We start from the raw sequence: 26304 nt of genomic DNA on the forward strand, positions 1-26304 counted from the left end.
ATTCTAAAACTAAAAACAAATTCTCCCCGTAAATCACATAAGCATAAAATGAAACAGAGGAAATAATAGATAGGGAATCGGGGGTAATACTCTCAAAACGGTCGACCGGGTCGTTACACTTGACTCTCCAAATAGTGATTGTGTCACATAATATGGAACTAAGTAAATTAGTTGACTAGAAAAACAAGTCACAGTGCGTAATTACACTCAAATCAAATTTCCAATCATGTGGCTTTCCAAATACAAACTAAATCCTCGACATAAACAGACATGTAAGGCAAAATCCTGAAGTCCCGTTTTGAAAATACCCCTATAAATAATTGAGGCAGTATAGTAGGAGCTTGAGTAAAATGGAGGCAAGTTCCGGAAAAAGCAATAATCACAAAACTACATTAAATTTTGTTCTCCAATGCCGTACCTAACGTTCCTGGTCTACAATCTACTCTCAAATGGCGCATTAAAAGATACGAAAACACTTGAGAAAAAGCCAAATTAAAACCCAAAAAGTAAAAAGTATATCAGAAACCAAAACACTACCTACACACAGTCACAGGGTCCTTCTTTTTCTTTACTTTTCTTGATAAAGGAGCACTACCCATTTGTCTGCTGGAAATGATGATGTGAAAGGGAAAATGGAGAAAGCAGAGGAGGAGTTAGAGAGAAGGAGCAAGTTCTTGAACAGTTTGATACTGAAAAAGAAGGCAATAGTAGTTGAGGAGAAACAGGAGCATGAGCATGAGCATTTGAATGTGCGAGCGAGAGCCTCAGATATGCCTCTTTCTCTCCAAAATCATGCCTTTAGGTGTGCAAGAGATAATCTTGATGCTACTATGGCTTCGGGCTCGAAGCTCGACAGTAAACGCCTTGCTCTCCTTCTTAAAAAGGTGCTTCTACTTGGCTATTAGTTACTTCTTGTTTATGCTTCTCAAATCTGAAGTTTATCGTTTTCTTGGATTTTACTTTCTGAGTTTTGGTTTGATTTGTCAATTTCCACTGAATGTATGTTTGAAGTTTCTATGGTGATAGTTGTGCGTTGGAGAAAGCTTGTTCAGGTTGCTCTATGGCTAATTTTTTTTCTGCTGCGATAAATAAAAATGATAATCTTTTTAAGGGTCACTGCGATAAATAAAAATGGATAAAGCAGTTAAAGTTCAATGTTTTTTAAAAAGAATAAGTTACTATTAGGTTCTTCTGCAATTATACCCAAAGTGGTCTTCAGTCTCAGCTTTTGCTATCTGAGGTTTCTGACTCTACTAGGGAATTCGAAAAATTTGATAGGATTAAGTATGAGTTAATTTTCTGTGGTGTGGCTAATAATTTTCAAAGTTTTTTTTTTTTTTACGAATTACTGACCGATTTATTGTTTAATTAACGAAATGACAGTTGAAAAAGAACCAAGAAGACCCGATTTTCTTCTGAATGTAGATTGAGCGATAAGTCTAAAGTTGTTCTAGTCAGCTCCGGGTGAGTTAGATTTAATTTTCAAAATGAAAAAGCTAAGGTTAGAGATTTCGTGTTCCCAAAATTAGATTTGAGGAAACAGACCTGCATTTTCTACTAGATATTTGAAGTGATTTCCTATTGGCTCGGTGATCTGCAGAGTTTATGTCCATCTATCAACAAGCTTGATTAGGAAAAATTGTAGTAGTAGGATACATCACATGAATATATAATAGGATAATGTAAATCTGAATACACCCTCTTAGTTTGGACAGGAAGATGCAACAGATAGACTGTCACATATAAAAACATAAAATGTGAACAAAATAAGCATTTCTATAGAAATCTCAGCAAAGAATAACTGAGCAGGAGCAGTCCTATACTCGGCCAAGTTCAAACAGAGTATGACAAATTCAAGATATCTCAGCTACATTATAGGCAACAACCCTATACTTCGCCTCTGCTGAGAATTTAGAAATTGTTTCTTGTTCTTCACACACAAAGATATAAGATTGGAGCCCAGAAACACTGCAAAACACAGTACCAGAACATTGACTAATAGGATATCCGGCTCAGTTTTCATCTGAGTAAACGAAAACCTAGAAACTGGATGGGAAAGCACTATGAAAAGACCAACGGTGATGGTTCCTTTTCCCTATAAGCACATCAAAGTGCACTTCTCGCATGCAGAGAAGTTCAACGAGAACCATGCATAGTAAACTAGAGACAAGATTCACAGTATATGCAATATCAAGACAAGTCAAATATTGCTGGTGCTATGATATTCATTGGATTCTGAATGCGACTCACTATCCTCAAGGGAAATAAAAAGGCAAGAGCAATAGGAGTATGAACAGAGTACAGGCTTGCAAGTTTACATGTGGAATTTTAAGCAGTATTTCAGAAATATGCTTAAGCTAAGACTTGAAGATTAATGAAGTAAACAGAGAGTTATTTGTTTCAAAAAGAAAAAAAAAAGAAAGAGGGGAAAAACACAAAACGATGCTGGACAAAATAGCAGGAGCCAATGGGTGACGGTGAGAGGAACATTGAAGATGGCTAAAGTGGGGAGAAGATATGGATTACATCTAAAGAAGATAGAGATGAGGATCTTATAGCTAATCTAATAGAGGAAGTAGTTGTATATGGCTTGGCAATCTGCAAATCTTACTTATGTTCATCTGTTTAACAAGCTTCATTACAGATAATTATACTTGGAGTAGGATATATCATATACATGCTTAATAGATTAGTCTAATTAATTAGGTGGCCTAACATATACTCCCTCTGTTTCAATTTATGTGACACTTTTCACCTTTCGAGATTCAAACTATGTGCACTTTGACCAACATTTTAAATTGCATTTTTTCATCATATTGATACAAGAAGAGCAAATTACCGTACTTTTCGTATAGTTTTTTTATATTTAAATTTTAGCTTTAAAATATTGAGTTAATCTAATCCAATTTAGCTTCAAATATTAGTCTAATTGACTCTCAATAAGCGAAAAGTGTCACATAAATTGAAACGGAGGGAGTAGTTGTTTGAGGGTGCCTCCTTGTTGGGTTATTTGATAGAGAACAGAGAGCAAAGTTCGTGATAAATTGGTACATCTTATTTTTGTCATTCAAGGTCGGATATTCATAAGAAGAAAACTACAGCTTCCTTCTTTTTATTGCTAACTTTTGGACTTGTTACAACTGAATTTTGAAAAATTATAAATAACAGCTAATGTTAACTTATTCAAAGAATTGAGCTAACTTCATGCTGAATGTCTCCATTGCTGGAACAAATATGCTTACTCTTCACAACTATCGGCATACCGTTAGAATTTTACTTCATTATTAGATATAAAGGAAGGCAAGAGTAGCTGGGAATTTGAAAACAAAGAGCAATATTTTTGAGAAACTGATATTCTCTATCTATTCCAAGTCAGATATTTATAGGAAGGAAAACATTCTTTCTGTGTTTTTTTTGTCATCTTTGTGGACTTGTTTCAACTGATTCTGCAAAAAGGTTAGAAATGATTGTGCCAACTTTAGCTAAGCTTGTTCCAAATTGTGAGCTCCTACTATTGGAACTATTATCCCTGCTGTTCAATCCGCCTTTTCAGCTTATTTGCTTGGATGAAAACTGTGATTTCAAGCGCTTATCTGCTGTAGGTTGCACATTGACCCATTTCTTGATCCACCTTAATCCAACTCATCATAACAAAGCAAGTTTCAGATTTGTTGGATCGTGTCCTTTTCATTGATTCAGCCTATTTAACCCTCCCAAATGTCATCTGACCTGCACATTTTTCACTAACTTCATATGAAAGGATCTGAAAACATGATTCTTGAAAGGTTGTTTTTTAGTTTCATTGTCATAAAATAGGTTAATATCACATGAGCTAATCAATTCAAAACACTACATATGACCAAATAAATAGGAAAATTTTGCTTTAAACATGTTTAATTTGTACTCGCTTTCATGATATATAATATTCCACATATTGATTCATTCTTTTTAGAAAATTCATCATCCCGATATTCCATAAATGTGTGATATAAGTCTAAAAACAATTTGCACCATAGCAAAAAGAAACAGAAAGTACATTGATAAAACTTGCGGAAGTTGCAGTTTTGGCAAAACTTAGTGTTGGCCGGATTTTAGACTTTCAACAAATATTTTCAGAGGATGTTTTTTGGGGATGGTACATAGCCGTATCCAATGCCAAAGACCTTATAGTAAAAGCCTCCTGGTTTATATTTCGTTGTGTGTTCTACAGGATCCAATATTTTATGTTTTGGATGATCAAAGAAGGATTTAAAGAAGCGCTCTCCTTCTGGGATACCCTGAAGAAGCACTAGCAGTTTGGAAGTGGGCCAATTCCAGCCGAAAATGTTCCAAATCTACTAATCAATGTTAATAACTTGTTGTAACGAACAATCTTGATTTTTGCCAGAGAAGTTAATGTGAAATGACCTCTCCTGAATAAGTTTGCGGTAGTAGTCTTAATGGAACATAAGTTTGTCGACTTAGCCGAGTACTCCCTCCATTCCAGTTTGTGTAACATTATTTCCTTATTAGTCAGCTTGAAGAAGAATGACACATTTATATATTTGGAAACATAACTTTAAACTTCCGTTTTAGCCTTAATGACAATGTTATGACATATTTAAGACTATAAGTTTCAAAAGTCTTAAAGCCATTAATGTTATGACATGTTTAAGACCATAAGTTTCAAAATTTCTTTTTTTATTTTATTTATTAAACTCCGTCATGAAATGGAGGTGTACAAAAGTAAGCACTTGATGACAGATTATAAACTAAAACATGTGAAGGTTTTGGAATCCTTTTTCTTTTACAGCCACACAAAGTTATGGCGTGTTTAAAACCACAAGTTTCAAATGTCTTTCATTCTTTATTAAACTCCATCTTGAAACGGAGGGTGTACAAAATAAGAATGATGACAGATAATAAGCTCAACATCATGTGAAGGCTAGTTCCGAAACCCCTCTACAGGTCTTAATTAACATATAGTTGTACGCGAAAGTATGATTAGGCTATTTGGGCGTAGCAAGGTTTTAGAAGGGTGTTTCTTCAATCAAGAGCTGGTTGATGACACTCAGTGAAGAGAAATATTCCTATTTTATTCTTTAGTGATCTGTGCTCGATCTTAATAGAAGTTATCCATCTATGAGACAACTTCACAATTTTTGCTTATGATGGCATGAAAATTGTCAGGTTGTATGCTTTCTATTCTTGTTCGTCATTAATTCATTATATTTGCAACACCTGAAGGCTAATGAACTAAGACGTCAAAACAGACTTGTACACTCTCAAGTAACATCTGTATAAAGTAAATGGAATGAATCATGTAAAATCTTATAAATTAAGCTAAGTCCAACTTAAAAAGGTCCAAAAATGACTTACTTAGGATTTCTCCTTAATGTTTTAAACCTCACCGATTAAACGGCTTCAGAAACTAAAGAATTCAAGTTTTTCTTGGACCTGCAGGACTGAAATACAATAGTGTAGCATCAGTAACTAATATGTTGTCACTGAACTTAATCTTCCCAGCAGAAGGGAGGAGAGGCAATGAAATGATTATTTCATAAATTCAGAGTGAAGATGATAATCTCATAACCGATGCAGTAATTCCCTGAAAAATGGTTCTTTTATCTGCTATTTGCTTGCTTTTAGTAACTTCGTTCATTAGGAATAATTTTATCCATGATTCAACTTAATAGTACATTGGCTTCAATATCATCCTATTTGTTACAATGTCCCACATTGGTTGAGGAATGAGCTGTTATCTCTTTAAATGATATTGGACAATACTCACCTCATGAACTAGCTTTGAGGTAAGTTAGCCCCAAGATCCATTCTTTGTATCACAGTCGTATGGGCTGTTAGAATGTCCCACATTGGTTGATGAATGAGTTGTTCTCTCTTTATATGATCTTAGTCGTTGTCTCTTTATGAGCTAGTTTGTGGGGTTGAATTAGGTTCAAGGTTCATTTTTTTTACACTATTGTCTGATAAGAAACATCCTCTTCTGGAGTTTCGCCTATTGATGTGAACTAAAACCATAATAGATTGGGATTCTGAGGGATGCCGGGATGATTTAGGTCGTACAAGGTACCTGAGGCATCTAAGTCTTGTTTCTGAAATCATCTTTAATTCTTAATTGATGGTCAGTCCTATTAAGATAGTTGACACCAATTATTTGTTAAGCATTGAATGCTAATCAAAATTCACTTGTTTTTGGCTTTGCAGGAATTCGACTCATCATATGGTCCAGCTTGGCATTGTATCGTGGGAACTAGCTTTGGTTCGTATGTCACACATTCCATAGGAGGTTTCTTGTACTTCTCCATCGATAAGGTCTACGTTCTTCTATTCAGGACTGCTGTCGAACCTTTAGATCATTGACAGTACAGTGCTTGAGTTCCACTCTGTGATTTCTGAAACGTCAATTTAGAAGTTTCTGTTTGTATCACGAAATGTCTTGAAGGAAAAACTGGAAATGCATTCTTTGTTATTTTGTTTGGTGAGTGCCTTATAAACGTGTGAAGAGTTACATGAGCTAGCACCGGCGGTTAAAAAGGGTATTTCCTAGTTCTATTAAGTAGCAACACCAGGATAAGTAGGGGTGACAAAATGGTTAAAAGAAAATAGTTAACCACCGATATTATCCACTAAAAGATGGGTTGGATAATGAACTTTTTAAAAATAGGTCAAATATGGATAAGAACCATATTATCCATTTAGAAAATGGATAACCAATGAGTAACCAATGAGTCTAACTTGGGGGTTCCTCAAGTTAGGGAGACTAAGAATTCTCCCATAAGTGATCATATGCAAGAATTCATGGATAATATGGTTACTCATATTATCTGTCGGTTAATCCCTTTTTTATCCATATTAAATATGGGTCGGATCGGATAATTGATCCGTTTTTTCATTATCCGTTTTCGACCCTAACTATATCAGGGTCAGTTTCTAGTACCAGAGGTCCAGAAGTATTTACCACTCCAAAATGCTGAACTTGACTTTAATATTTATGAGTTTAATTTTTATACATGGAGTATGTGAGGGCTTTTTGTTTATCATGAAAATGATAATAACAATTAAATTTGATTTTGTTATTTTAAAAATACGTAATCTATTTTTATGCTAGTTGTTAGGGCAATAGATGCTAAATGAGGTATTTGGAATCTAGATAAGAGCTTAAAAACAAGATGTTAACCAAACCGAATGGCTGTCAGTCGGGGCCTCGAGCTTGCTTATTCGGGGCCTCGGGGTTGAGTCTAGTGTTCCGTCGGGAGTAGTCGATGGACGACTAACAGTTATAATGAAATCAATAACGGCTCTTTATGACCAATAATAAACAATAAATAAAGAACAATAAATAGAACACAATGGATATGAACAATAAATGCAAGTAATGAGATCGAGAGAGTATGTTAAAGAGCAAAGAGAATGTTCTTGTGTATTTAGTATTGAGCAACAGGTGTCTACAAAATGACAAATTTCCCTTTTATATATGAGGGGGAATCCTAACATAGTACTAATGCATTACTTACAAAGATATGAAGATGATACAGCTAGTTAATGCCTTGATTCGTTTTTGGACTAGTCCACTAGACTTTGTCAGCCCTTTTTATGTGCCTTGAAAACTCCCCACTTTCTCTCCGTAACCGTCGGTCTATACTGCCCCGAGGTCGAGCGTCGATGGCCCTTGAGGGATGAAACTCGACCGTAGTCTCAAGCCTTCGAGATGTGCTTACAAGGCATCGTAACGACGGAAAATTAGACCCTCTGATTTTACCGTATACAGATAGTCCTCACGTTTCTTAGAGTAGAACGATAAGAAACGACTTTGATATTCATCTCTTCGAACTTTCCGCGATGATGTCATATTGATGATGTAAGCCCTTGTGATAACTGAGGCGTCCCGTCGATCCGTCTTTCCAGAATTATTCAATGCACTACCGACTCTTATTCTTCAAAGCGATAATATCGCCGCCGGTCCAGTTCTCAGAAACGTATTGATTGCGTCTGCCGATACGTCTTTCATTGATGGCGTCGTCGATTATGTTTTTCAAAGAGTATTGATTGCGCCTGTTGGTTACGCTACCCTTTCTCTATAAATGAGAGCTTTCTGGAACCAATTCTTTATTCAAGTGTTCTCCAATAGCCTTCCACCCCTTTTTTCTCTTCATCCTCATTCATTGTTATTTCCCATGTTTGGGGCCTGCGGCCTTAAGGTTACATGGCGGTGTTCTCATCAGTCGCACCATGGCCTTTTTCCAGTGCTTTCCCTTATTTAGTGAGATTGCACTAACTTCTTCTTCTTCTTCTTCTTCTTCTTCTTGTTGTTGTTGTTGTTATTATTACTGTTGTCGTCGTTGGCTCGAGGCGATGAGATAGGGGGCCGATTTCTTCTGACTCAGAAAAATATTTGGACTCTACACCGCTGCTCATAAGGGTGTTCGGATTTTACACCGCGGCTTATTTCCCTACCCCGGCCTGGTGTGGCACTTCATCCCTTTTGCTTTCTGTGGGGGTGAAGTGGCACTTCTGGCCGGTAACTTGCACGGCACAATGTCCCAAGAAGTGGACTCAAAGTAGTCGTGCAGGTAAGGCCGACACTTGCCAAGTCTTCTATCGGGCCGTGATCTTCTTGGCCTGGTAAAAGCTTTTGCTCTTTGGCGGGCTACGACTTTTTCTTCATCTTTTTCTGCTTCTTCACTTTCCTCTTCTCCATCTTTTCACTTTCCTCTTCTTCATATTCTCCCTTGGAGATACCATTTTGGAAGACCGAGATGAGACCCCAGAGGAGATGTCGCTCGAAGATACTGCCGCCGAGGATGCACCCCCGAGAATAGATTAGGCTCTTGGTTTTTTTACCACATGTATACTTTTTTGCTTCTTTGTTTCTGTGTAAGGACCCCTCTTGGGCTTTTGTAATCATATGTAAGGACCCTTCGTGGGCTTTTGTAATCAAGTGCTTATGAATATGAAGATGCTTCTTCAATTTGTCTCTAATTTATGCTATATCTCTTTTTATCTGTGTTTATGGAGAATCTGAATGCATGGCTCTACCGATAGGTGCGAATATCGATCCCGGACGCGAGCATTTCTTTTGGCTCTTGATTAATTAACTCGATTCCTTGTAAAACCCTTTGCCGTACTTGGACCGAGCCCGGATGGGTTTGATAAACTCGGGTCGTCGGGATCCCCGACTTCGAGTTGAATGAGAGTAAGGTTTCGAACTTTCAGTACGATACTTAGCCCCTTAGACCCCGCGATAGTCTTCGATGGGGGGATTTGCTCGGACGCCTAAGAATAAAGATAGCCTTTAGGCTTTCGGGAGCAGTCCCCGAGTGGGGGGTTCGCTCAAGCTCGGGCTATCGGGACACTTGTTTTGAACTCAGTGTAGATAGCCTTAAGGCGTTGCAGATAGATCTCAGATGAGGGCTTACCTGAGTTTAGATGGTACCTCGAGGCCAAGCCCATATGAGTAGAGATTTAGCGCTTACCTTCTTCTTGAGAGAAGTCCTCGAGATCGGGTACCATCTCGGGACTTGCAATGATGCCAATGGCTTTCTGGAGCCTATCTTTTTTTTGGTAGAGGTCCTCGAGATCGGGTACCATCGCGAGACTTGCAATGATGCCAATGGCTTCATGGAGCCTATCTTCTTTTTGGTGAAGGTCCTCGAGATCGGGTACTATCTTGGGACTTGTAATGATTCCAATGGCTTCCTGGAGCATATCTTCTTTTTGATGGAGGTCCTCAAGATCGGGTACCATCTCGGGACTTGTAATGATATTGATGGCTCTTTAGAGCCTTTCTTCTTTTTTGGCGAAGGCCTTCGTGATCGGGTACCATCTCGGGGCTTGGTTGATGCAGGGGTCTCTGCCCCCAAAACGTTGTATGGCGGCATCAAATGTATGACATGGTTACGAAATGACCGAGGCGATCCCGCCGGCACATATTTCCAAAGCGATAAAAGCTTTAGCCAGCCTTTTTAATTGGCTTTTGAGGCAAGCGAATAGTTGTCGCTTTTCCATATATAGGGTTATCTTCGCGCTTTTGAAGATTCCGCTATTCTGGGTAGTTCTCCTTTTTTATAGAGTTCTCCTTTCTTACGTTAGGTTCTTCATAATTTTAGTTTTGAAGCTCTTGCTCAAATTCCCGCTCCAGTTCTCTAGTTTTACCACAATCATGACTGCTACTTCAAGGTCCGCTCGGCAAGGAGAAGGGAGTTCCGCCTCAGGTTCCCGCCTGGTCGGCAGTGTGCCGTTAGTGTCAGGTGAATCATCCTCTGGGAATTTTGTTTCGGGAGGGAATCTCCTGTCAGAAAAATCTCCCAACGTTCAAGTTCATTAGGAGCACGCCTCGACATTTGTTTCTTTAATAGGTGAGGAACACCATGAGTTGGCGAGGAAGGACTGTGGATGGGGGAAAGAGGTAGTATTGTGGGTACATTTCCCGGAGGAGAGCATCATGGACCATGCCGAGGGGTTTTTGAACGTGAATACGTACCCCTTTATACGGGGCCCCCTTGATAGGGTTGTGCTCGACTTCTGTCGAAAGTACCAGGTTACCTTGGCACGGATTCATCCGTCATTTTGGCGGATAATATTGATGATGAAGTTCTTTGCGGAGGAAGCAGGGCTCGAATTCACTCTTAGTCATCTCATTGGGTTGTATCGGCCCTTTCACCATCGAGGCCTGCTGACCCTGCGATGCATATCCACCACGCCTTTTAGTGTTGACAATGAAGAAGACGGAGATCGGGAATGGATGAGCCGATTCGTCCGGGCACGGACTGTCAATATTATTCTAGTGGAGTTTCTGCCATTTCCTGAGGAATGGAATTTTGCACGTAAGTGGTACACTCGTGCCTTTGTAGTTTTGTTTATGGAGAAGACGAGCTCCGTAAATGCACCTTTCTTTCCTTTTCTGCAACGATTTCGTGGATGCCGGGCAAGGTTCCCGATCTGCCGAATTGGGCTCGGAAGTTGGCAACCCACTCGACTTATAATGAGCATAAGTGGCGAGCTTTGTCCAAGGGCAGGTGGGAGGCAAAACACCACGGTACGTGCTACGTGATTTGATCCCCTTCCCTTTTTTTCTCGGAAGGGCACTTTTTCTTTCTGCGTACTAACTCTGTCATCGTAGGCATCGGGGAGTCCCTTGAAGCAAAGTCGTGCCCTCTAGGAGAGGGAGAAAGACCGCCGGCTTCAGGACTGAGAGGTCATAATAATAACAATAAGCAGAAAAGGCCTCTACAGGATGATAGTGATTGCAGCAAGACGAGTCTGGCCCGGAGGCTCAAAGAGGGCGTATCGGCCGAACCTACAGTACCTGAGGTCTCTGGCTTTAGAGAAACAGTCCCCCTACACTGCCATCTTCCTTTACTGTCGAAGGTGCTTCGAGGAAAGAGAGTTCTCTGTCGCTGGCTTCTTCTCCCGTCGAAGGCACTTCGAGGGATGTTCGACGCCAAGGGGCGCATATATCGGGCGACCGTGTCCCAAACTGGGGTGGTTCTACCAGGGTAGATGGAGCCAGACCAGTAGATGTACGATCGACTCTTAAGGAAGCTCACCGGCTTTACTCGGAGGTAGGTTTAGGCTGTTCGTACTTGGTTTTTTAGTTTTGTAATCTTCACTTTCTCACCATGTTTCTCTTCCATAGGCTTTAAATAAGCTCAAATCTGAGCTGCTTCGCCATGAGGCCAGATTGCAAAAAGTCGTAGATGGGGAGAAATCCCTTAGGCTTCTTTGCGATGAAAGGGAAGACGAGTTGGAACACTTGCGGTATGAGGCGAGTCACAGTTTGAACTACGAAAGCTACCTCGAGGAGCAAGTAACTTCTGTTTCAAGGGAGAGCGTGTTTCGTTTTCTATTTTCCGAGGCTAATGTTTCGTTTACTTCAGCTGCAGAAAAAGACGGAGGACCTGGAATGCCTTAGGGACGAAGTTGGTCAAGCCAAGTTCGAGCACGATGGGCTAAAGGCTCGGGTGGACGCCCAGCTATCGGCTGAGGAAGGAGCTCTGGCCAAGGCTTCCGCCCTCGAAGTACATCTTCGCAATGCTCACGAAAACAGCTTGGTCCGATCGGACATGATTCCACGACTCGAGTTCGAGCTCCTGAAGATGAAGGCCAAAGTAGTAGATGCCCAAGCTGAAGCCATAACAATCCGAACTAAGGCTGATAAAAAGGTGGTTGCCTATTTGAAGGATGCTCCCGACGCTCGTGCTGAGCTAAGGAGGGCTCTCGACCAGGAGAGTAGGAATAAAGAGTACGTGAGGTGTAAATCTCAGAGGGAAACCCTCGAGAAAATTCGTGCAAGGGGCTTCGATCTCTCGGAAGAGATAAAACAGGCGAAGGTAGAAGAATATGATGCTAAGTTCCTTTTGTCTGATGTCGAAGATGGCGAGAAAGAGGCCGACGGACCATAGTCCCCGAGGGGGACTTAGATTAGGTCTTTCCTTTCTTGTTTTGTGTATAGTGCTTTCGGGGAACCTTGTAAATGAAGCTTGCATTCTCTCACACATGTATGTATAAAAGGAAACCTCGCAGTTTTATTTTTCATGCATTTCCCTTTGCCTTGATTTTATCCAGGTGAATTGGTCTTCGAGTTAAAATGAATCCTCAGATTCGTGGTATGGCCCTGGGCTTATTGGGCTGGCCCGTAGGCTCTTACGCGCTTGGTCGGTACGACCTTTTAGTGTGAGCTGGCGATAATGGCTCTTATACTCTTGCTCTTAGGCGTATCTAGTTAACTATTTTGGGTTTAGTCTCCGAATCGGGTTTCGACTCGAGTTTATTAGACCCTCAAGTTTTTGAATTTAAGGCTGGTCCTTAGGCTCTTACGCCTTGGGTTAGTACGACCTCTTGTATGGGCTAACGATAGTGGCTCTTATGCATTAGGTTAGTACGACCTTTTGTATGGGTTGGCGACAGTGACTCTTACGCATACCGACCTCTAGTAGGCTTTGTTTTTCCCTCGTTAAGGACTTTTGAAGTTGTGTTTGCCTAACTCTTCGACGGTTCGATAGAAACCTCAATTGTGAGCCATTATATGGCGATGGTCGAGCACCTCGGGAGGTTTGGCTCGGCGGCTGAGTATCTCGAAACCTTATAGTTTGGAGGTGGCGATTGGCAGCAGTCCCCGAGTCATCGAGGGTTTCTCGGCTCAGGAGCCATTACTTGCAAACTTGGTATTGCCTCATTGAGGGCTTGCGATTTTGGAGTTTCCGACCCGGAGGTCATGTGGCCTTGAGTTTTCGACCCCAGTCCCCGAGTGTTTGGGACGTTTTTGGCTTTTGAGCTATTTTGTGATCTTGATGTTACCTCATTAAGGGCTTACGAGCTAGGAGCTCCGACCTAGGGGTCGCATTGTTTTGAGTTGTTGACGCCAGTCCCCGAGTGTTCGGGACGTTTTTGACAGAGGAGTCATTTTTGCAAAAATACCGAGTTTCTTTGATTACTTGGTACAACTATATATGTTTTTGCTGTTACGGGCTCGATTAATCTATGCGGACATAGTTCGTTCGACCGTTTGGCCCGATACATTATTTTCCTATCGAGACCCCACTTGGCGCATCAAGGATTCTACGAGTAGGTGACCTTCCGGGGGGATGCTGATCGCTTCCAACTCAACGCTACCTTAACGTAGGAAGAGCGGGTCACAATAGCTTTTACCCGATATGAAGGTCGAGATCGAATTCCTCAGGGAGCTAGTAGTGGAGTCAAGTATCTATCTAGATTAGAGTTGTTTACTTATTCCAAATGTCACTTTCAAATATCTTTTGAATTTTCTTTAACAAACTAATATTATTAATTACTAATTGGAACTAGATTATGCTACGAGATAATTGCTAAGTTGTATCTAATGGGAAGAAGGGCACTAGGGTCGTGACGTTACCTAGGTGGCTAATTGACGGGTAGATGTTACTAAGGTTCGATTGACATAATTTGGGGCTTATGCTATAACCGTTGCACAATTTTACCCACTCTCACACCTCTCGGTAGAGAGAGTGATTTTGCCCAATTGACTCTCTCGAGACCAAATGAGTAGGCAAATTAGATCAAGCAACTAGGGTTGAAGTAGGGTGATTACTCTCTCGAGGTTTAACCCGTTAACTGGGACTATCAATTCTCTTGAGTCCATCCCAATTCCTTGTTGGGTCAATTTTGGAGAGTTAGACTCTCTTTTTCAAGAAGAGCCAAGTCAACTTAGCACAAATCAGTGTTTGCAACCACCAATTCATAGATTAAACCATAAAATTGATGGCAACACCCATCAATTACCCACACTAGGGTTGAGCCACAACCGTAGCTAATGGGTTTAGCTACTCATGCTTGAAGAAGAAAATAAAGAAATAGATGAAGAACAAGGCATATTAATTAAATGCTAATGTAAATACAGAGAATCTATTGTTAATTTGAAGCTAAGATGCCAAAAATGGCTACAAATGAGGTTCCCACGAGCGCAGCTCTGCTCAGATATATCTGATAACCTAAAAAATGGTAAAATATTCTATTTATACTAGGCTGGAAAAACTGGACAAAAATACCCCTGCGGGTCAGTGCGAGCCGCATAAAATGGACCGCGGCCGCACTAGGCTCTTGGACTTCAATTCTGGGCTCTCTGAACTTGGACTCCGCGGACCGCGTAGAATGAACCGCGGCCGCGGAGGCAGCTGTCACCGTTCGCACAATCATGACCATGGACCGCATTGGCATTTCCCATCTCTTTGAATATCTCTTCCGCAGACCGCACAAAAAGTTAGCGCAGCCGCGGAGCCTTCACCGCGGACCGCAAAATGTGTACCAAGGCTGCGTTACCTGAAGCCCATTTTCGCCAACTCTCTGAACTTCCCTTTCGCGGACCGCACAAAAGGTAGTGCGGCCGTGTAGCCTTCACCGCGGACCGCAAAATGTGTACTGCGGGCGCGTTGAATGAGGCCTGGTTTTGCCTACTCTCTGAATCACCTAGTGCGGCTGCATTCAACTTTGTGCGGTCCGCACTAGGCTGTTTGCCCTCAGTTTACTGTGTCTTTGATACTTGAGCAGGTTTTACTCCTTTTGAGCCCATCTTTGATATTTCGTCACTTTGTCGATTAAACCTGCAATCAAGCACAACTTATGAGCCTTTTGGGACTATTTTGCAACAATTTATAATCAAAGCATAGGCAAGAAGGAGCATGAAACTCGTTAAAATCCCTACTTATCAACTCTCTCAAACTTAAGCCTTTGCTTTTCCTCAAGCAAACAAAATAAGACACACCCCTTAAGGGAAAATCCAAGTATTTCCAACTATCCTAAAGTAATCTTAACAAGAATCAATTGGGACTAACAATTGCCCTAATACGAATGAATCATTAACAACATTTAAACTTTGAAAAACTATGGATCACGTGTGACACAAAAGCATCAAGAGTTGACTCATTACATCAAAGAGCTTTCTCAATTACTTTGGTCATTGTGGAACCCAAACTCACACATCCTTAACTCTCTCTAAGTAAACCTCACCTTTTAGAGTATTAGCACACAAACCAAGGTTAATGGGAATTCACTCATCTCTCTCAAAGAAAGGTCACAAGTCTGGCTCTAAGTACCATATGTTTGCCCCTCATGTAAGTATCCACTAATGCAAGTGTCCTTCAACTCAAGATCATATAGGGCTTTTGAGGAGTCAATGTGAAGGCTTTTGGTTCAGGGTAGGAAACGTTTTTGGTCTAAATGGGTTCCATCTTCCCTTAGGCACATCTTTTGATTCATTTGGCACAATTCTCTTGACGCTTTGAGTATCTCACTTCTTTTTAAGGGGTTAGAGAGACGTAATATTAATTTTTGTTTGCACTTCAAAGCGTTTCTCCTTTTTCAACTTTTTCCACACCTTTTTCTCTTTTGTTTTTCATGAATCCCTTTTTATTCTTTTTCACTTTGGGCTTTCTTTTTGTCTTTTTCTTTTCTTTTCTTTTTCATTGCCTTTCTTTTCTTAGCTTTAGAACCTTTTACCACTTTGTTCCTTCTCTCGTCTCTCCTCCCAAACTTAGACTTTTTCCATTGCTCAAGGGAAGATCGGGTGCCAAAAGAGGGTATATCTTAGAATGGATATAGGCTTATAGTATTGGCTTATGCAAGAAAAAGGTTTAAGGCTCAAAAAGGGTTAACTAGGAGTATATCATTGGTGAGTTATGGAATTGTTCAACTATCATTTGGATCAAGGAGAGCTTATAATCACTTTTCAAGGCAAATTTCACTTAAGATTTTGCCTCAACAGACATTCAGGGTAAGTTCTAGACCATTGGCTCGGAACTTAGACTTAAAATTCAGTTTCTCACCACACAAGCTCAAGGATTGCTAAAGACATAGAGCCGGGGGCCCACAACAACCTTAGACACGATTTGAGCACACAATGGTCCCGAAAGACCACATGATGATTGTTTGGTCAACACAAGAGTCTCAAGGTCACGACTTTCACCATCCTAAACACAACGACTTGTCTTTGACCATGGGACAAAGGCAACTGTGTTAGGCTCAAGTGAAGCTCTGCTTGAGGTAACCTTAACTATGAGCTACCAAAAATAAAAATAAAAACAAAAACGGACTCAAACCCTTAAGAAGGTTGTCACGCCATCCATCATCGGGAAGAGCCACCCGGTTCATACAATACTCCACCTTTGGAAAGAACCGTGGAATTAAGAAAACCAAAGGCTTATTGAAAGCGCAAAAAAAACAAAAAGCTACGAGTCTATCTAAGAAGCGTAAAACGATTTTTCTTTTACGAAAATAGAAAATAGAATGAATACGTACAATATGGGATTTGAATATACAATGGGGGATGAATATATACAATAATGTAACTTTATATACAGACCAAATGAAAGATAAAAAGTGCGATAAAAGTAACTAAACGTAAAATTATATACAAACCAAAGACGAAAATCAAAAAGACATAAAATGTAACAATATATACAGTCATCCGACAATAGGGCGCACCCTCTCAAATAAAAGCTGGCATTGTCCCCATTGCTAACTAAACAAATAAGCACACAAAAATAGTATACATAAAGGATATAGGAACTCTCTAAGTCGTGTCCGTCTGCATGGGATTATCAGTGGTTCCCGTGTCCTCTGTATGCGCGGGAACCTCAGATTGGTTCCCAGTCTCCTGCTGTTCAGCTGCTGGGACTGGGGCCTAGACCTGGACGAGCTGAATATCAGGAACATCATGTGGCTGATTGGAGGAAGCCTCCGATGGGTCCGCCAACTGGATGATCGCCTCATCTGCACTAGGGAGTTTCCTCTTCTTCTTTGGAAGCCTATGTGTCTGCTCCTGATGTGGCTCTACTGTCGGTACTGCTGCTGGAGTTGGATCCTCAAATAGCAAGTCTAAAGGCAGCTGGTCTGCCTTCAGTTTGTCCACATCCGCTCTAAGCTCCTTCACAGACTCCTTGGAAGCCCGTGTTTTGCGCAGCTTCTTGTGCTCCTAGGCAAGCTCCTTCAGGGCCTTGCCATGTGAATCCACTGCCTTAGCCAAGGCACCCTGAGTACTGATGATCTTTTCCTGGTTCTCCAGGATCTTCTTCAATGTATCCTTAATGGTCTATGGAATCTGTGCTGGCTGCGGTGCCGATTGAGCCGCAATGGTAGAAGTCAAGGTGGACAACTTGGATGATGCAGCTGACATTCAGTTGTTCAAGCTATGAAGTGTCTGGCTCAGCTGGTGGGCAGTGATAGGATGGGCCCGGGAAGGTGGAATCCCCAGGCCAACTGAAGTAGAGGGACCAACAGTAGTGGAAGGTCCAGGAGGCATGTCAGCAACTGTGGAGGTAGGCTCAGTGGAGGGCTCTAACGCAACCGGCTCTTCAGACTGGCCGGTTGGGGCAGAAGCAGGCGGCTTGTAATTTTTGTCCTTGGGGTTGTCTGACCCCCTTCAAACTGTACCATGAAAATGGAGCCACAAGTTTGACCTTAATGTCAAAAGGTCTCTTCTCCACCTCCAGGTCCCGGAAATACATAGTGAGGGTGCTGGGAAAAGGGTAGTTCCGGTCATGCTCAACCCCCACTGCAAAAATGACGCGGGACATAATATTGCCCACGTTGATAGGGTATCCCGCCATAATAGATGCAACAAGAACAGCCCGGGCAAGTGGAATAGTCTGATCATGGGTAGTGGGGTCGAGCCGACTACACACAAAAGTCAACCACCCTCTAGCCTCAAAGTTAAAGGTTCTCCGAAGTATTTTGGCCCCTGCTTGCAACCACTCTAGAACCGTATCCGGAATTGCCAGGTATGAAGCTAACCACGGACAAACCTCCTCTCCCATTGCCAACTTTTCATTGTAAAGGGACTCATCTTCTTCATTGAATCCCAGGTAGTCATTTAATGCCTTCCCGATAAATACCACATTTTTATTTCGCACTTTGGTCACTTTAGTGCCCTTCAAGATGTGGGCCACATTGTTATAAAACTCCTTGACCATGTTCTCATTCGCCTTCACACAACTATCTTTGAAGTGCTCCCAACCTACTCGAGCTCGAAACTGTCTATGTACATTAGGGTGTAGGGGTAGAAGGTCTTTGTCAATGAAGCTCCTTTCAAGAATCAACTTTCGTGCCGACCACCATTCCCTAAACTTGTGGAATGCCACCTGGCTGACAAATCTATCTTCCCAAACAGCGGGATTTCTAGTTCGGTCAACACCCCCAACCTGAGGCACACCACCCCCAGGTAATTCCCCATCACCCTTAGCACCCTCTCTAGATATTGACTCTATGGGAGAGGTAGAGTATTTATCCCCACTACCTGCCACTGAGCCCTCAGACGACCCAGAACAAATGTTGATTGAAGCTTGAGCATCAGGGGAAGAGGGAGGAGTATCTCTATGTATGGCCCTCTCCGGATACGGGATGTATAGTGGGACTGAATCTGAAGAGATCTCCTGGGAGGGCTCGTACTCACTCCTCGAGTTGTCAATGGCTCTGTCAGCTGCTTTGATTGCTTTCCTCATGTCCTTTATGTTTTTTATAGCCTGGGAAGTGAGTTTTACCATCCTTTGCTTCCCTTCCTGGGAGGAATCACCTCGGTCGGGTTGTTTCGAGCCTTTGCCTCTTTGTTTGACCATTGTCTACAAGCACAAACATCTAGCTTTGTTAGTATCAACACAGACAGTAAAAGAGATATGGAAAATGAATTGCAGAATAGAAGATCAAAAGTTGCAGAACATATTGCAGAAACAGTGTACTGCGGCCCGCACAAAAAGGAGTGCGGCTGCATTAGGTGCACCACTGACCGCACAAAAGCCATCACGGTCCGCATTGGGGTAGGGTCTAGAAAACCACTCCTTTGAATCTCTCCACCCCGGTTCGCACAAAGCGGTATCGCAACTACGGTGGGCTAGCACGGACCGCACTAAGTGCAATGCGGTCGCGCTGGGCACAAGTCAACTTTCAGACACATGAGTACCACAGTCCGCACAAAATGGTACTGCGGACCGTGTCAGGGCACTGCGGACCGCACAAATACTACTGCGGTCTGCGGAGGGTGCTTAATTCAAGCACTGAGTTAGGGTTCCATTTTTTGCATTTTTGTTCAAGTTTTCACTTACTTTGTCCCTACTCAATTTACCCAGTCATTATGCATATTAAGCACCCCAAAAACTAACATTTAAACCAACCTAAGCTAACAAAAATAGAGAAAACAGGACAAAAAAGAAGTTACAAGCTAATAGTAATAAAATAAAAACAAAATTAATCAATTAAACGAATAAGGAATGAGTGAAATATTACCAGATGTGAAGATGAAATGCAATTAGTCAGTCTAAGCAAGAATTATGGTCACAAGAGAGTATGAACAGTAGCTTTTAGGTCTCTGAGTGTTAAAATTTCGAAAAGTGTAAATGGTGACCCCTGGGCTCTATTTATAAAAAAGGATGTGGGACCCAGTCTTACCTACCAGGCTGCACAAAATGGACCGCGGACCGCGCTGGGTCTGTTAAAAAAAATTTGAGAAGGCAACCTCCGCGGTCCGTACAAAATAGACCGCGGCCGCGGAGGTCTACCGTTGTCCGCACTAAATGGAATGCGGCCGCGGTGGCAAACTTCACAGAGTACCTCACTTGGCCTTCACCAGTGCGGACCGCACAAAGTGCAATGCGGCCGCACTGGCAACTACAGAAACTGTTCAATTTTTTTCCAAAATGTTTTGCACTGTATCAACACAGTCCCTGCAACATCTCACAACTAATTAGCTCAAAAATCAATGCTATACTACAAAGAAAATAAGAAGAAAAAGACATGGGTTGCCTCCCAAGAAGTGCCTGATTTAACGTCGCGGCACGATGCATGTTACCATCACATCACTTTAGATGAAGAAGTGCCACCACGTGGCTGTTATCAAATTTTCCAAGATAATGCTTGACCCGGTACCCATTAACTCTGAAAACTTCACCATTTTGGTTCCTTAGATCAAGAGCACCAAATGGGGTCACAAATACAACTTCAAATGGCCCACTCTACTTTGACTTGAGCTTACGCGGAAACAGACGTAACCGGGAATTGAACAAGAGAACCATATCTCCAACCTTGAACTCCTTACCCCGAGCATATTTGTCTTGAAGGTACTTCATTTTGTCCTTATACAAGGATGAACCTGAGTAAGCATGGAATCTAGACTCATCGAGCTCATTGAGTTGTTCAACATGAAGATTTGCAGCAACATCCCATTCCAAATTCAACTTCCTCAAAGCCCACATGGCCTTGTGCTCTAATTCAACCGGAAGATGACAAGCTTTTCCAAACACCAATCGATACAGAGACATACCAATCAGAGTTTTGTAAGCCGTTCGATAAGCCCAAAGAGCGTCATCCAACTTTTTCGACCAATCGGTCCTATCTGCATTGACTGTCTTTGACAAGATACTTTTAATTTCTCTGTTGGAGACTTTCACTTGACCAATAGCTTGAGGGTGATAAGGGGTAGAAACCTTATGATTGACACCATACTTGGAAAGTAATGTTTCGAAAGCTTTATTGCAAAAGTGAGACCCCCCATCACTAATAATCGCACGAGGAGTTCCAAACCTTGTGAAGATGCTCTTTTTAAGAAATGCAACAACACTTCGGGCTTCATTGTTAGGCAAATCCACGGCTTCAACCCATTTTAAGACATAGTCAACCGCCACGAGAATGTAAGTATTCCCACAAGAGCTAACAAATGGACCCATGAAATCGATGCCCCAAACATCAAAGATATCCACTTAGAGAATTATATTGAGAGGCATCTCATCCCTTTTTGAAATTCCACCCGCTCTTTCGCATTCATCACACCTCTTCACCAAATCGCCCGCATCTTTGAACAAGGTGGGCCAATAGAATCCACAACTAAGAACTTTCGAGGCGGTTCTCACCCCACCATGATGGCCACCATAAGGTGAAGAATGGCAATCCTCTAAGATATTCAATTGTTCTTCCTCCGGTAAACATCTACGAATCACACCATCCATGCAAATCTTGAACAAGTATGGCTCATCCCAAAAGAAATCCAAACTCTCCCGCTTGAGTTTCTTCCTTTTGTTAGAAGAGAGCTCACAGGGGATTATTCCGGTAACGAGATAATTGGCAACATCGGCAAACCATGGCATTCCATTCATTGACACCGCAAGGAGTTGCACGTCGGGAAATGGATCATTTATCTCAAGGCCGTCACAAGGCCTCCCCTCTTCCTCCAAACGGGACAAGTGGTCCGCCACTTGATTCTCACTACCTTTCCGGTCAATAATTTCTAGATCAAACTCTTGAAGAAGTAACACCCATCTCATCAATCTCGCCTTGGAGTCTTTCTTGGTCATCAAATACCTAAGGATGGCATGATCGGTGTGCACTATAACTTTGGCCCCCATAAGGTAAGGTCGGAAATTTTCCATAGCAAATACAATAGCCAACAATTCTTTCTCGGTGACTGTGTAGTTCCTTTGAGCCTCATTCATGGTCTTGCTTGTGTAGTACACCGGATGAAACATCTTGTTGATCATTTCGCCCAAAACATCCCCAACTGCAACGTCATTAGCATCACATATGAGCTCGAAAGGCAAGCGCCAATTTGGTGCGATAATGATGGGGGTAGAAGTCAACTTGAGCTTGAGAAGCTCGAATGCTTGCATACAACTCTCATCGAACAAGAACTTTGCATCTTTCTTTATCAACTTTCACAAAGGGTGTACCACTTTAAAAAAATCTTTTATGAACCTCCGGTAAAAACCTGCGTGCCCAAGGAAACTCCTCACCCCTTTGACAGAAGTAGGGGAGGAAGCCTCGAAATCACCTCTATCTTGGCTTTGTCAACTTCAATTCCATACTTTGAGATTTTGTGACCCAATACTATACCCTCTTCAATCATGAAATGGCATTTTTCCCAATTGAGTACGAGGTTTGTGTCTTCACATCGAGCCAAAACTCTATCCAAATTACCCAAACACTCTTCGAAAGAATCCCCAACCACACTGAAATCATCCATGAAAACCTCCAAGATATATTCCACCATGTCGGTGAAAATAGCCATCATGGAACGTTGGAAGGTTGTCGGAGCATTACACAATCCGAACGGCATTCGAGAGAAAGCGAATGTGCCATAAGGACATGTAAAAGTTGTCTTCTCTTGGTCCTCCGGGGCAACTAAAATTTGATTTTACCCCGAGTAACCATCCAAAAAGCAATAAAAAGCACGCCCCGCAAGGCGATCTAGCATTTGGTCAAGGAATGGCAATGGGAAATGATCTTTTTGGTTCACCTTGTTTTTCTTCCGGTAATCCATACATACTCTTCACCCGATGACCGTGCGAATAGGAATGAGTTCATTGTTGTCATTGGTCACCACAGTCATACCACCCTTCGTCGGCATATATTGCACCGGAGAAGTCCAAGAACTGTTAGAGATAGGATAAACCACACAGGCGTCTAACCACTTGATAACCTCTTTCTTCACCATTTCTTGCATCGCCTCATTTAATATTCTTTGATGCTCCAAGGAAGGCTTTGCATCCTCCTCCAAGATGATTTTGTGCATGCAAAATGCGGGGCTTATTCCCCGAATATCAGTTAGAGTCCATCCAATTGCCCTTTTCCGCTTTTGAAGAACCGCCAAGGTGGCCTCAACCTGCATATTTGTAAGACAAGAAGAAAGAATAACTGGTAAAGTAGAATTTGAACCCAAGAATTCATACCTAAGGTGTGGAGGAAGGGACTTCAACTCCAACACCGGTGGCTCCTCAATTGATGGCTTTATTGGTGGAGTTTTCCGATTTTCAAGATCCAAAGATAGCTTCCTCGGCTCATAAGAATAAGAGTCCATCCCATGTAGGGCATTGACATATTCCACTCTACTAGCATCATCATTGACATCCATGTTCAAGAGCACTACTTCAAGAGGATCTTCCACGTTGATTATAGCACTGGTATCATCCACAATCACTGCTGTGACAAGGTCTACAAATGAGCACACCTCGGTGCTATTGGGTTGCTTCATAGATTTGCAAATGTGGAAAATGACCTTTTGATCTCCCACTCGGAAAGTGAGCTCACCCGCTTCAACATCAACCAATGCCTTCCCCATTGGAAGGAAAGGTCTTCCCAAGATAATAGGAACCTCATAGTCCCACCTCACAATCCAAAATCACAAAATCGACCGGCAATATGAATTTGTCTACCCGGACAAGCACATCGTCAATAATACCCAAAGGTCACTTCATTGATCGATCCGCCATTTGAAGTCTCATTGAAGTTTGCCTAGGTTGCCCGATATCCAATGTTTTGAAGACAGAGAAAGGCATCAAATTGATACTAGATCCCAAGTCACAAAGAGCCTTTGCAAAGTCTGCACTCCCAATGGTGCAATAAATGGTGAAAGCACCGGGATCTTCAAGATTTGGGGCCATTGAATGCACTATAGCACTAACTTGGTGAGTCATCTTTATAGTTTCACAATCCATAGAACGCTTCTTTGTGACCAAGTCTTTCATGAATTTTGCATATCCCGGCATTTGTTCAAGTGCCTCCACCAATGGCACACTAATCGATAAGCTCTTCATCATATCAATAAACTTTTTAAACTGATTATCATTCTTCTGCTTCGTAAGCCTCTGAGGATAAGGTGGAGGTGGCCATGGCAAAGGAGCCTTGGCTTTTGGCACAACCGGCTCGGGCATGTCAATCACGTGTTCCCTGAACGGGTACATGACATCTTGGGTTTCTACCTCGGCCTCATCAATATCAATCCTCACATCATTGTTCACATTCTCTTCAACCATATCTTCAACAACCAAAGGTACATCATCATCCCGCAACTCAACATCTTCATCCACAACTTGCTTTTGCTTTGAGGCTTTCACATCACTGCCTCTCCCACTTCTTGTAGTAACCTCCATCACATGATTGTTATTCCCACCCTTCGGGTTCACTATCGTATCACTTGGTAGAATGCCCTTGGGACAAGTATTCAACGCTTGAGAGATTTGGCCTAATTGCACCTCCAAGTTCCGGATAGACGTATTATGAGAAGCCAATTGAGCATCGGAATCTTGGTTCTTTTTCATCATTTGCTCTAACATGCTTTCAATTCTTCCCATATCACCTCCGGAAGAACTAGGACCTTGAGAGGGGAAAGAGGGTAGATTGCTCGGTTGTTGGTACATTGGGGGCCTTTGAAAGCCCATCCCTCTGTTTCCTTGGTTTCCATTGTTGTTCCACCCGCCTTGATTGTTGTTGTTGCCCCAATTATTGTTATTACCATTCCAATTCTCTTGGTTGCCTTGATTACCCCAACTATTGTTTTGGTTGTTGTTATTCCAACTACCTCCGCCTTGTTGTTGGTTGCCTCAATTTCCTTGAGGTCACCATTGTTGGTTGGAAGAGTTGCTTCTATTGCCTTGATAGTTGTTGACATATTGAACCTCTTCACTTTGGTCATCATAACACTCATTTGAAAACCCACTACCATCATTGTCATATTGTTCACAATTACCTTGAGATTGTTGCCCTCTTTGCCTTCTCTTAAGCATAGTGACACCTTCCATTGCGTTGACTTGGCGCGGATTTTGGATTTGTTGTAACTGTGACTTCGCCAATTGGTTCATAGTAGTAGTAAGCTCGGCAATAGCTTGACCATGATCATGCAATTCCTTGTGCAAATGGATGATCGTAGGGTCACCTTTGGTCACATTCCCTCTACTTTGCCATGTCGAAGAAGTCTCGGCCATTTTATCAAGTATATCACATGCCTCGTCATAATAAAGTTTCATGAAATTGACCCTGGCCAATTGGTTCACAATGCATTGATTTGTGGTGTTGATGCCCCGATAAAAGGTTTGTTGAATCAGCGCCTCGGTCATATCGTTATTCGGGCACTCTTTCACCATAGTCCTATACCGTTCCCAAATTTCATGCAGTGGTTCCGTTGGCTCTTGCTTGAAGGCTAATATTTCATCCCGAAGAGCTGCCATATGAATTGGTGAGAAACATTTCCCAATAAATTTATCCGCCAACTCATCTCAAGTTGTGATGGAATGGTTGGGGAGTCTCTCGAGCCAATCTAATGTCTTTCCCCAAAGTGAGAATTGGAAAAGTCTCAATCTCAGCACATCCTCGGATACATTCATCTGTTTGCTCCCCCAGCATGTATCTACGAACCCCTTTAGATGTTTTTAGGCATTTTGATCCGCAACACCCGTGAAGTACCCACTCTGCTCAAGTAAGGTCAATATCACATTGGTTATCTGAAAGTTGCCCGCCCGGATTCGGGGAGGAACAACAGCACTTGCGTAGCCTTGGTTCAGTAATACTCTGGGAGCCGCTCTTGGAGGTGGCAGAGGAGGGTCTGGAATATTATCATTTGGTTAGCATTTGCATTGGCATTTCGGCCTCTCCGTTGTCCTTGAGGTGCAAAAGGCACCTCATCTTGCTCAAAATCTTCTACCTCCTCCCCCGCTATCACGTTTCCAAGAGAGTCATTTGTGTTGTTTAAAGCCATGTTGGTACCTGAGTAATATCACAAACGATTAAGTAACAAAGAAGGAAAGAAGAATAAAACTCAAAACTAACTAAACAGATAGCCAACACCATTAGCTTCCCGGCAACGGAGCCAAAAAGTGATCGCTACCAACTCAACGCTACCTTAACGTAGGAAGAGCGGGTCGCAATAGCTTTTACCCGATATGAGGGTCGAGATCGAATTTCTCAGGGAGCTAGTAGTGGAGTCAAGTATCTATCTAGATTAGAGTTGTGTACTTGTTCCAAATGCCACTTCCAAATATCTTTTGAATTTTCTTTAACAAACTAATATTATTAATTACTAAC

General features: G+C 42.0%; 1 protein-coding gene across 1 annotated transcript; it reads left to right on the forward strand.

Moving 5' to 3' along the window:
• The first annotated feature begins 343 nt into the window (after positions 1-343).
• LOC104248166 (uncharacterized) lies at positions 344-6469 on the forward strand. Its single transcript, XM_009804371.2, has 2 exons — positions 344-884; positions 6205-6469. The coding sequence occupies exons 1-2, from the start codon at positions 633-635 to the stop codon at positions 6358-6360; spliced, it is 408 nt and encodes a 135-aa protein (XP_009802673.1). The 5' UTR covers positions 344-632; the 3' UTR covers positions 6361-6469.
• Positions 6470-26304: the final 19835 nt, after the last annotated feature.

This window comes from Nicotiana sylvestris, chromosome 11 (genome assembly GCF_000393655.2).
Source record: "Nicotiana sylvestris chromosome 11, ASM39365v2, whole genome shotgun sequence".
NCBI lineage: Eukaryota > Viridiplantae > Streptophyta > Magnoliopsida > Solanales > Solanaceae > Nicotiana > Nicotiana sylvestris.